Consider the following 12,357-nt stretch of genomic DNA (forward strand, 5'->3'; position numbering starts at 1 on the left):
GTCACTTAAACATGGCGTTTTTCCGTCAGCCTGGAAGGAGTCTTTCATAATACCACTTCACAAAAACGGCAGCAGGTCGTCTATAGAAAACTATCGAGGCATAGCGAAACTCTCCGCTATCCCCAAATTATTCGAAGCAATTATTGTTAACCAGCTGACATATTCTATATCTTCTTCAATTACACAATCTCAACACGGGTTTTCTAAAGGAAAATCTACTATGACTAATTTATTGGAGTTTACAACTCATGTCTCAAACGGTTTTAGAGAAAATGCTCATACCGACGTAATATACACCGATTTCAGTAAAGCTTTTGACAAAGTATGTCACTCGTTACTCATCCGTAAACTCGACCTAATCGGCTTTCAGCCCAGTCTTCTTCAATGGATCTCATCTTACCTCTCTGATAGAACACAAAGAGTTATTGTTAATAATTGTTCTTCCAACATCATTAAAGTTTCTTCAGGAGTTCCTCAGGGAAGCCACCTTGGTCCGATTCTGTTCCTGATATTCATTAATGATATTTCTTCTATAATAAAACATTCAAAAATTTTAATGTATGCCGATGATGTGAAACTTTTTAAAACATTGTCCTCTATCGAAGAAAGGTCTTTGTTACAAGCGGATCTGAACAACGTGGTTAGTTGGTGTAATACAAACTATATGCCACTAAACCTTCAAAAATGTAAAGTTATGTGTTTCTCTCGGAGGGCTGTTCAACCAGCTGTTTATTCAATATCAAATTATAATCTGGAGCAGGTATCCAATTTTGTCGATCTTGGTATCACAATGGATTCCAAACTCAATTTCAACCATCATATTAATGTTACAGTCAATAAAGCCAAAGGCGTTTTTGCATTTGTAAGGCGATGGTCAAAAGAGTTCAAAGATCCTTATGTTACAAAAGCTCTTTTTACCAGTTTAGTTAGACCTATACTAGAATACGGATCTATTGTTTGGAATCCCCGCTACCAAGTTCATTCAGAAAGGATTGAATCAATTCAAAAACAATTCTTGCTTTTTGCATTGCGTAATTTTAACTGGGATTCAGATTACAATCTCCCCCCTTACACAAGTCGTCTAAAGCTCATAAATTTGCCTACACTCGCAAGTCGTAGAGAAATGCTGGGTATAATATTTATCGTAAAATTAATGACAGGCTTGATTAATAGCCCGGCCCTCCTGGCTGAGGTAAATTTTAATGTTCCTTCTCGAGTGTCAAGACACTTTCGACCTCTATTTTTAAAGCCATGCAAAACTAATTTTGAACTAAACGAATCATTCCGTGATTTATGTCAAGATTTTAACTGTCATTCCAGCACGTTTGACGTATCGGACTCGATTTGTACTATAAAGAAAACTATTATTTCCACTCTCAATAATTGAAATACTATCTTTAGCATATCCAATCAGCTGATGAATTTGATTCTGTAGCTGAATAGTTTTAGATCTCGACACTTAACAAACTCCTGTTTCCACTACTCGGCACCAAAAAACTAAAAAAAAAGGTTCCGTACGTCATGCGGACTGCGCCCCTCGTGTCGGTTGGGCGGGAATGGAGGGTAAAAAGCCGTTGGGATTAATTAATTAGTGTCAATTTAACGAACACTGGGCGAACAAAATCAGAGCATGTTGCACGGCAAGGTCTTCCTGTACAAAGTTTTAAAGCTGATGCCAGATAAAACTTTGTAGCTTTGCGTGACATTTATAAATTTGCCAGCAAAGCGCCAGACGCAAAAGGTATGCCACAATGAACGCCAAGAAATCAATTTTGCACTGCTTTTTTACTCGTCAAAATTGCTGTGGATTTAAGATATTTTGCTTTAAAATTATCAGCAATGTAATTGAGTTTTATGTTTCAGCATGAATACTCGAATTTGGACGAAACAAAATAAATATTAAACCGGCTGATTGTCAAAGCGCGCAAAAAGATGGGAGTTGGCCATCTTTTCGCTTCGCGCTGCAGCTTCAATGATCTATGTGGCATGCTTTGTGCATTTTCATACAATTCATCTTAGCTGTCAAAGCGAATCTGTCACGTAAAGCGAAGCAAACGTTTTATGTGGCATCAGCTTAAGAGTGGTAGTCTCGCAAAGCCATAGCTCTCAATTCACGGCCACGTGGAATCAACTGAACACTTCCTCTTAGACTGCCCATATTTGCAAGACTGCGACGTAGGCACCTGACCGGAGAAGCACTCTGGGACCAAAATCTGCCGACTGCGAAACTTCTCTCTCGGAATGCAGCGATTTTCGCTATAACCTAGCAGTTAACGTTCGCTGTGGTATTACAAAGGATCAATGCTCATGGTCTAAGTATGCCTCTTGTCTCTGGGCAACCACCTTAACCTTACTTAGCATTGACATATCACGGAAATTTTTTATGGGCGTTCGCGGCGTTTTTGATGGAAATTTTGATAAACATATTTTTGAAAATGAACAAAAAATAGCAAGAAAACCATGCAAAAACATAATTGGGATAGAAGCCCGCGCAAAACGAGAATTAAGTGTTCTTTGATATTTTTCTGTAATATAATCTATTTTTTGTGGCATATTTTTTGGCGAAGTAGTTATGTATGTCAGTAGTCATTTCAGCGAGTTTCGTCATTGTATCTTGGGTAAATCGCAAAATATCTCATTTAACATATTTGCAATATTCTTTCAGCGCGCGTCGTACACCGCCACGCACTGCTCCGCCCCCACCACCACCGCCCGGCATGATGAACAGGTTCAGGCCACGTTATTAAAGCAAATATTTAAAAAAAAAAATAAAATAAACTAAATTATACTTTTCTAAACATTTACACACTCACCTTTTTACAACATTCTATATTTTATTGCTCTATGCATGCCATCAATTATGCTGTACTCGCGCGCCAACAATAACAACGAAACTTGAAATTTTATTTTCTAACTCCTTCAACATAACCTCTCTTGGTCACTTACTTCAGGTATGGCAGCGTGCGCAGTGTACGTTGGAATGCCGAGGAGGATATGGTCTTCGAAGATGTCGATTCGCCAAACCCAATCTATATGAATCATCAGCATATGCGTTAAGAAGGTTGTGGCAGCGTTTGCTCGAAAGCTGTTCCACCTGCCTGGGTTACAATTTATTTGCCGTCACTGTATGCACGATAATGCGTTCTTTTTTCGCTCGCGCGTTTAATCGACGATTTTTTTTCTACAAAAACATCTATAAATTTCGTATGCGTTTTTTTCGATTCAATTTTATAGGTTTAAGAAAAAGTACATATTGCATCTTTAGTATTAAAACAAAAAAAACAGGTTAAGTAAATTTGCAAATAGTTTTGAGTAAGTCGTCTTCGGAATAAATTACTATGTACTCTAAGCGATTTAAATTAAAGAGCAATCATTTCTTTTAATCCCTGCATATTGTTTTCGATAAATCAGAAGAGCAAATTATTAAATTTCGAATGCATCTTTTAGGCGCGTATAACATCGTAAATCGTGTCAAATATTTCCCTACTCTTATCAGGTATCTTTTAACTAATTTTCTATTTTTGTATAATTTTGAAAATAAAAATTTCAGTTATTTTAATGTTATAACCCTTAAACAGTATATCCCAAAAAAATGTACACTGCTTTTATTAAAAAACTTAAATTTATTAGTAAGTAGATGGTAAACCCTTTCAGAATTCCGAGCTTGAACGTCAGAAAAAAAGTAATTTAACATTAGTATTTTTTTCTTTCAGTTAAGTTTAGAAAACTAGTCGCCGTATGTACTGGAAAAATAATGATTGATACAATAAATTATTTTAAAACAAAAACCTATGTGTTTTTAAGAAAGATTGGTTATAGTGAGGTTTAAAAAAAAAATTATTGACTATGTTTTTATATAAAACGAAAATTACAGCTAATATAACTTATTCTTCTTCTTCATACAACTCGTCTTAAATCTTACGTAGAATAGTTCTCTGGGAATTAAATATTTTTCAAATGCCTACGGAGTCTAAAGTTGTAAAAGCAAAAGTCTATCGTAAGACAATTGTCAATTCTGGCAACTATCTTGAAAGCTCTTACAGCCTTTTGAAAGACAATTGAAAGATCTGCTGCTCTCCTTTTAGAAATAAGTTTTTAAAAAATTAAATTAAGTTTAAAAAAATATACTTTTTTCTTCTTAAAGTGATAAAAACTAATCAATTAAATTAAAGCAAAAATAAATAAAAGATTTTTTTTAAATTAAAGGTGATTAAAAATAAAGGTATATAAGTTTTTTTTTAATAAAATCAAATTAAATTAGAAAAAGAATAAAACTTTATCAATAAAGAAGAAAATAACATTTAAAAATTAAATAAAATTATTTAAGGTATTTTTATTTGTAAAACAAAATCTTAAGGTGAAAAGAATATGAAATTGAAAATACAAAAAAATAAAATAAAAAAATAAAAATAAAAATAAAATAAGATCCTAAAAATTAACTGAAATAAAAATAAAATCTTTTTAAAACAGTTTAATGTAAAAATTAAAAAAAAAATATTAAATTAACACATGAAAAACAAATTCAATTAAAAAAGAAATAAATAAAATCATTGTCTAAAAATTAAATTTAAAAAATTTTACTTTTTTAAACCATAACATCTAATAATTAAAATAAACTTAGACCAAAAAAGAGAAAAAATTTAATAACTCCCTAAAAATTAAATGAAATAAAATTAATATATTTTTGCTTTCTTTGGAATCCCACGTCTGTGCTTTGCCATCCCACGTCTGTCTGTGCTATTGCGACTAAATGATATACATGTGCTTTCTCTCAAAATAGCTTTTCCCCACGAGTGGAGAACTTTTGTCTTACGGCGGATCGTTTTAGTTCAGAACTTTTCACAGAGAGAGAAATAAAACAGCCACATGAAAGAAAAAGTTCAGAACTAGAACAATGAATTCGCCTTAAGACTTTTGTGCTACAATAACGAAAGTCTTTGGAATTATCTTGCCATCTATCTTTCAATTGTCTTACGAAGGACTTTTTACTATATATCTTAGCCAGAATTGTCCTGTACAGCTCTGTATTAGTTTTCCCGGCCTACCAGATTCAGACATGGCGTCTTAGAAGCGTATTATTCTTTACGCGCTATCAAAGTCGGCTTTTAAGTTGACCCTCCCTTTCGTCGCATACCGTGTTGTTATCTGGGTTATTTTGCAAAATTTGAGGCCACAATTATGAGACCAGATCAGTTGGTTAATAAAGGGCTTCAGCAGGACAAAGTAAACTTCGCCACCAACTTTGAACAACTCAGCCGGTAAGCTGTCTACCAAAGAGCTTTGTTATTTTTAACTCACAATATTGCTTTTCTTGACCAAGTTTAGTATAGTTCCTGTACTATGCGCTCCGCTCTCCAGGGAACTATCACCGGTCTTGAAATAATTTGATTGCTACCTTTTTTTCAGATACAATTTTCGATCCGCATTCCAGTCTGCCAGGATCTCAAGTTGTTGCATAAAAGCCTTTCTATTTCCTCATACGCAGCGTTAAGAAATCATTGGAAGATAGAATCACACTGCTCATTTACATATATTCGGAAGTTGCTTGTTTAGGCCGAGTTGACAGTCGATTGCAAATTTTACGGGGTCCCCGTTGTGATTGTAAAAGGCTTTCGCCAAGAGCTGAAAAAATTGCTTCCCTGAATGCCTTCTTGAAGGGCCATTCCTGTTTGCAATTTACGCAAAATTAATACATAAGTTTATATTATTTAGCATTGCAAATAAATCTGAATATACATTTTAAGTTGCAACAAAAGGTATTTGATGTAACACAAGCTCGGGAATTACTTTCAGTGCTGTCGTCGGACATGTGCAGCATTTTTTCGCATAGTGCCTACAAAGATCGCTAATGGTCGTAATATCATTGTATACCAAGGTTCGCAAAAATTACTTCAAAATTCAAAAAAAAAATCTAATTTCAAAAAAATGTTCGTCAAGTATATGTATATATCCTATATGAATTCCTCTCCAAAAATTCTCAACTAGTGTAAGATCCCACTTCTGATTATATTGGTTGATCTGGTATTCGTATTCGATTAACTAGATTTAAATAGTTTGCATTTAATTTCTTTTTAAAACACGACCTTTGGCAGCCGTTTAATAGTTTCTTTATTATTTATTTGCTTTGTTAGACATAATATAAAAATACAATTTTAAAATAAAGTCGTTGGTGATATTTAGTGTGGAAAATTGTAACAAAATTTACTAAGTAAAGAATAATATTAAAATTTTGACACCTCTTTGAAGAAAGTACCTAAATTTTTGATGGAATTTTAAACGTAATTCTTAACTTACATTTTTCAAAGTTAACTTAAATACTAAAATAATAACTTCTTAAGTCTAAATTAAATATGAGATGAAAATAGAATAAAGAGCTTGTTTATAAATAAATGCTTCGTCCTGGCAGTTATGGTTTTTCGAAATAAATGCGTGATATTAAAATTGGAAATACATATACTGGCCAACGACAAACATAAACTTTCGCCTTTAAATATTAGTCAAAGATGCTTCACAGCAGTATTTTTGTTTGTTTGTTTTTGGTAGAGAAAACTAACCTAAATTTCAAATTCTATTTTTATCGCTTGTCTTAACCAATAATTGGCACCTTCTTTTAATACAAAATTTAAAAGTTTGAAAGCACACTGATTTGGCACCAAATTGTTTTTCACTCTAAAAAAAAGTCTTATGTTGTTTGAGATGCTTTTTGAATACAGTTTTGCTTATGGATGAAAATAATTATTTATGTGTATAATTACTTAATATGTTTTTAAGTACTTAGCTTAACTGCTAAGTTTTTCTTTTTACTCAGTATATAAAATAGTGAGACACTGTGTCTCACATGATCGTTTCATTTATTCTAGGTTATCTTTTTGCACTCTCTCTCTCTTTGCTAAATGATTTCATTTAATATATTCATTATTCTCCTCCTGCTTTTATCTAGAATCTTCCTATATAATTTCTAATTAAATGCAGTTCTTTAAACATGCCTTTCTTGCCATCATCTCAAATACGTACATATGTATGTATGTACTATTTCATAACATATTTACTTTCTATCAAAGTGGGCTATTCAACCTGCGTTCTAATTTTCTAGTCGCTTTCAAGCTCATTAATATGTTAATCTCGATTGCTCTTTACACTTTCTTCTAGTCCTCTTTTTGACTACAATTTTCTCCCATCTTTTCTCTATTCCCTTTATCTATTCTTCTTGAATCTACACTACCCATTATTAGTCACACCCAACGAAATCGCAGTGAAATATACAAAAATATATTAAAAAGTACACAAGTCGGTAGGAAATCGCTGCAGTCTCGATCTCTAGCATCTTCCTCCTCTTAGCACCTCTTTTCGCACGCCATTTTCGCAGACGCAATCTCCTTTCACCTGGTCAGGTAACAACATCCACACCACCGCCCTCACCATATTCCCTTTCATCTATACTCAACTCCGCCTTATAGGCCACAGTCACAGGAAAGTTTTTATGTAACGGCGATGGCAGAGACGCTTGCTTTGGATTGCTAAAGTCACGTAACGTCAATACATAATAACCGCCACCATTGTCGATAGTCTGGAATTGAGTAAATGATTCATTGGCAAAGAACTGTTGCGCCTCGCTGCCATTAAATTTGATGCATGATAGCAGCTCGCGATGCGCGATCGGCCCACGTTTCGCCGTCCAAACAGCATCCGTTGCCACCTCACCGCAAACACCATCAACGGGTGTAACATCTGCTGGCGAACGTGTATCCTTATGCGGCAGCATTGAGACTTCCTCGAAGATGCTTGTGGGTACAGTTCGAACCACGCTTGCGTCGACTGTTTCATCTGTTTCACTATCTGTTGTGCTGCTGTCAGTGTCCGCTGAGGAAAAGCGTGAATTATTCTTCTTCTGACGTGAACTTTCTCTCACCTCAAGCGCATTGTTTAGCTTGCAAGCTGCCATTTGCATGCTCCACCAACACATTTGCTCCGCACAGCTGACAAGTACGTGAGCGTTAGGTGAAAAACGCATATCAAATATGGGGCAGTGGTGACCGCGGAGATAATAGAGAAATTCGATGCATTTGGCGGCAAGTCGGCATTCATAAACCTAAGAGGGATACACAAAGGAAGCGTTTGATATATGTGTTTAAAAAACACAAGAAGTTTATAGGTACTAACCTCAATTCGTACATCAATTTCACCATTACCATCATCTTCATAACAGGCAATAGCGACTAAGCTGGCATCGCGCGACACAGCCACACAACTGACTTTTGTCTTAGAGGAGGCACTCATCGTGCCGAAATGGATAATCTTTGGCTGTTTTGGGCCCAACGACTCAGCGAGATCGAATATCTGCAAATGAAAGGGTAAAAATAAGCAATTAAATTCATGAAAATGCATTTACATGGAGGAAGTTTAGAGTGTGTTTGAGAAATGTAAGGAGTGTAGAACATACAATTAGTTTAGTTAAAGTAATGATTGCATCATTTGCGTGTACAGTGCATAAATATATTGTGCACAAATTTGGTGTACTTTAAATTAGAAATTATTTAACGTATTTGATTAGGTTCGATTAGACCTGGTTAGAGATTGACCTGCGAGCTCCAACTACACAGTTTCCGCAAACAAGGGCGATCTATTGTAACAAACTTCTTCTTTTATCCGCGTACCTTTATGGTATCTGGCGTGCCTTTACTGAATACTTTTTATTTGGATAGGTCATATGTTTTTAGGTACGAAGACCCTAAAAATAGAAGCATCAGTGTGGTAAGGGCTACACAGTAGCAAATAATATATTCTGTGATTTCCCGTTCCTCACGACACAAGCTGCACTGGCTGTAGCAAACAATGCCAAGGGTTGACAGGTGCTTCATTACATTTTGTAAAATTGCCAGTAAGGCCTGTAATTATTCTTGCTTCGTGCCTTGTAAGGTGAACGAGTGCTTTTGTTACCCTTGTTATTGTTGTAGCGGCACTAGTAAGCCCTGCCTAAATCAACTAGATGTCGTCAAGTCCAACTAACGGAAACATACTGTTTCGACAAGGTCGGACCAACGGGGAGGGGTGTTAGCTAAGTGGATTTAAGTGGGCAGGTAAAGAGGTGTTTGGTGAAATGGGTGTGCCTTCATAAGCCCGACATACGTATGTTTGCTATAGAGGTAGAGTCTGGCTAAATATGAGTTCAGTCAACTGCAGTATTCAGACTTTAGTTGAGCCAAAGTTCTCCCAGTTTATATTTCCGGTTGAATGTGTTTTAAAAAGGTTACATAGATGGAACGAAAAGCAGATGTATTTTGGGAGAAATTTTCATTAATGCTCTGAAGCGTTACAGATCATGATTTCACAAAAAAAATTGCTGTTTTCCAAAACGTATCAATACAAAACATCAGTCTCTTTTTTAACTCGTTTTTATTAGCTTGGAATGTAAGTATGTAATAATGATGCGCCTAACAGATGCTGCGAAAATTTTAGCGAATGATTTCGCGTGTTATTCTTTTCGTTATAACAGTTTTTAAAATCAATTGAATTTAAAACTAAAAAGATGAAAATAAAATTATAGTTTAAAAACTGGCTTTTATTACAATGTGAACTAAAATGTAAAAAATAAATAATAGAATTACAGATTTCGTTTAAGAGGATTCGGAAGTTCCCTAACTTGATTTAATTAAACTTTTAAAACCAACCTAAAATAGGGTTTAAGTATTTGACAATAAAATTAATTTTACCGGAAAACAAAGCGTGGGGTGTTTCTTAGATTTTATAGTCCTGCTATTGACAATACTCAATATTACTAAATTGAAAATCGAAAGTTCAAAACAATTGATATCAAGCACCCCAGGTTTTGCTTTCTAGTAAAATTAATTTGATTGGCAATCACTTTAATCCTGTGTTAGGTTTGTTTTTTAAGTTTAATTAAATAAGGTTAGGGAACTTCCTATTCTTCTTAAACGAAATCTGTGTTTCTCTAAATTATTTTTTACTTTTTGTTTCACATTGTAATAAAAGCGTCTTTTTAGTTTTTTAAACTATAATTTAATTTATTTTCAATTCAAATAATATAGAAAATTCTAAAATGCGCGGTTATGTTTTGAATTGATGCATTTTGGAAAAGTGTTTATGGCTTATCGGCTATATATGGGATAGCTCTCTTCCAAATACTGACATGAGCATGGGAAAAATTTACTGTAGTTTCCTCATTTTACCACTCGGTTTTTGTTGACAACGGCGAATAAAGCATTGAGATGCCGACTTTCGTTCTCCATCGATGATATATGCAAGTAATAGACGAGAATTATTGGTTAGTAGCCGGTTAGCGTAGTTATTTCGTTGCTCTTAGATATCACGCTTATTAAAAAAAATTAGCAACGCGGGCAAAAACAGGTGCACATATTATATACGAGCACATACATAGATCACATATGTACTATACATACATCGTTTTGTAGAAATATATTTAAAAATCATACTATTTATCTAAAGCTGCGAATGCCAGCGATTAGATCAGGTTGAAAAGATAGACGGAGTAGGGAGGGCTACAAATTTGCTAGTTCGCCAAATAGTCCAGCCGCAAAATACTGTTCACAAAAGTTATACAACCAAAATCATCACCAGCCATGCATCGGAACAAAAAAGGCTGGAATACAGATAGACGATTAGAAAGTGTTGATGTTTAAATGATAAGAATAGAAAGCATTGATGCTCTAATATTTTTCCTAGCCATTTTTTTATAATTTAACCATAATAAATAGTAAGTATGCCAATATTTTCGCGTCGAATAACAGCCGTATAATTTTACATTGTGCCCTCACCTCGATTCTATAGTTTTCAGTAACCACAAACAGTTGGTTGTTTTGTAAATCGCAATCCCCAATGCTGCGCATTGGCTCGTATTTATTTATCAAACACGCGGACTCATCTAAAACCTGTAAGGGAAATTTTCTGGATGAATACAGTGTTCGATATTTGTCTACATACTTTACGTACCCAAAATACACAGCTTACAAAAACTATCAATATGCGTCCAGCCGCCAAACGAAAGCAGCGCTTAATTTTTCCATATTTCAATATAAATGGTTTTTGTTGGCCAGTACTAAGATCTGTGAAAATGACTAGCTCATTATTGCTACCAGCAACAAGCGTGTATTCGTCTAAAAGCTGTAAAAACTCGATCGGTTGATTCTTAAAGGCCGAAGTGAATAGAGGTGTAGAAGTAGTCAAATCAAATAGCATGCCATTTACGCAGCCAACTATCGCTTGCTTGCCACTTTGCGTAAGCGCAGTGATGGTGTGGGGTAAACGCGGAAATACTTTGTGACCATCATTATCGATTTTATGTATCTATAAATAAAATGAAAATATAATTGAATTGTATATTAAGCCGGTGAAAATGTTTTAGTATCATTATTTACCTGATTCTGTGAATCCACAGCCAATATTGTCGCCTCATCATACTCATATTGCACTGCAAATAATTTGCCACCCTTCAACCAAGCATCGGGCGCCATGTGGAAGTCTATCGCGTCACTATACCGATCACGCTCTCCCAATCGAGAAACTGTGGCACGATGTGACCAACCGAGAAGCGTACCACCACTATCATCCACCCGTAATGCAAATAAATTCAAGAGCTTACGCTCATGTGAACCGCATGCCACCATATACTTGTACTTGGCATTTTCCAGCGGATGTACATCAACACACGTGATCTGTTCGTTAACATTTGTAGTGAGCACTCTTGTACGCATTTCAATGTCGAAGATAATCAGTCCGCTATTTGTGCCCAAAACGAGTTGTTTACGTCCATTGATAAACAACAATTTAGCACATTTTATGACATTCCCCTGATCGTAAGCAGTCAAGTCATCTTGATGAAGCAGATATTCCACATGTCCCGTTTGCAGTATTGAACTGCTTGTAAATCGAACAATGCAAGTGTTGCAAACTAGAAGTGTCTCATTCCGCGATAGCTCGATGGCTTCGATGAAGTTGGTGAATGGTTCAAGACCACGTTGTTGCGAATAATCTGTGACATCGAAAATACGTACTTCCCCTTTTGTATTGCCAACTACATAGAATCGACGAAAGATGAGGCGCACAATAGTTATAGCTCGCATTTCAGTTTTCAAAAACGGTGTCGATGTAGAGCAAAAAGTTTTACTTTCGCTCTTCCACTGAATGTTGCTGATTTCACCATTCATATGCGCCATATATAAATAGGGTTGTTTATCATTTCCTTCATAAGAAAGTTCAAATGCGGTAATTGGTTTGAAAAGGTAGGCTCGAGGAGTGACGTTGCAACATTCAATTTCTTTGGCTTGCGGGCGTGCAAAAGAATCAGACTGTAAAGAGAAAAAGTAAAGAAAGTGATCTATG

General features: G+C 35.2%; 2 protein-coding genes across 9 annotated transcripts in view; one reads left to right on the forward strand and one right to left on the reverse strand.

Annotated features, from left to right (window-relative positions):
* Positions 1-3,712, forward strand: part of prom (prominin) — a 39,597-nt gene extending 35,885 nt beyond the window's left edge. The window contains exons 17-18 of the mRNA XM_017618392.1: positions 2,666-2,728; positions 2,952-3,712. Coding sequence (XP_017473881.1) covers positions 2,666-2,728; positions 2,952-3,057 — 169 coding nt within the window. The 3' untranslated portion in view covers positions 3,058-3,712. The remainder of the gene's footprint in view (positions 1-2,665; positions 2,729-2,951) is intronic.
* A 3,504-nt stretch (positions 3,713-7,216) lies between these two features.
* The window catches only part of Dark (Death-associated APAF1-related killer), a 44,118-nt gene continuing 38,977 nt past the window's right edge, over positions 7,217-12,357 (reverse strand). For 7 of the 8 annotated variants that reach the window (XM_017617912.1, XM_017618280.1, XM_017617984.1 and 4 more), the window contains 5 exons: positions 11,394-12,323; positions 10,969-11,322; positions 10,794-10,907; positions 8,161-8,337; positions 7,217-8,089 (listed from right to left, as the gene is read on the reverse strand). In XM_017617912.1, the coding sequence (XP_017473401.1) occupies positions 7,388-8,089; positions 8,161-8,337; positions 10,794-10,907; positions 10,969-11,322; positions 11,394-12,323 (2,277 nt within the window). In that variant the 3' untranslated portion in view covers positions 7,217-7,387. The remainder of the gene's footprint in view (positions 8,090-8,160; positions 8,338-10,793; positions 10,908-10,968; positions 11,323-11,393; positions 12,324-12,357) is intronic. The other variant, XM_017617843.1, reaches the window with a different exon arrangement.

Source organism: Rhagoletis zephyria, unplaced genomic scaffold (assembly GCF_001687245.7).
Source record: "Rhagoletis zephyria isolate East Lansing unplaced genomic scaffold, Rhagoletis_zephyria_1.1 Rzeph_scaffold_00002, whole genome shotgun sequence".
Classification (NCBI taxonomy): domain Eukaryota; kingdom Metazoa; phylum Arthropoda; class Insecta; order Diptera; family Tephritidae; genus Rhagoletis; species Rhagoletis zephyria.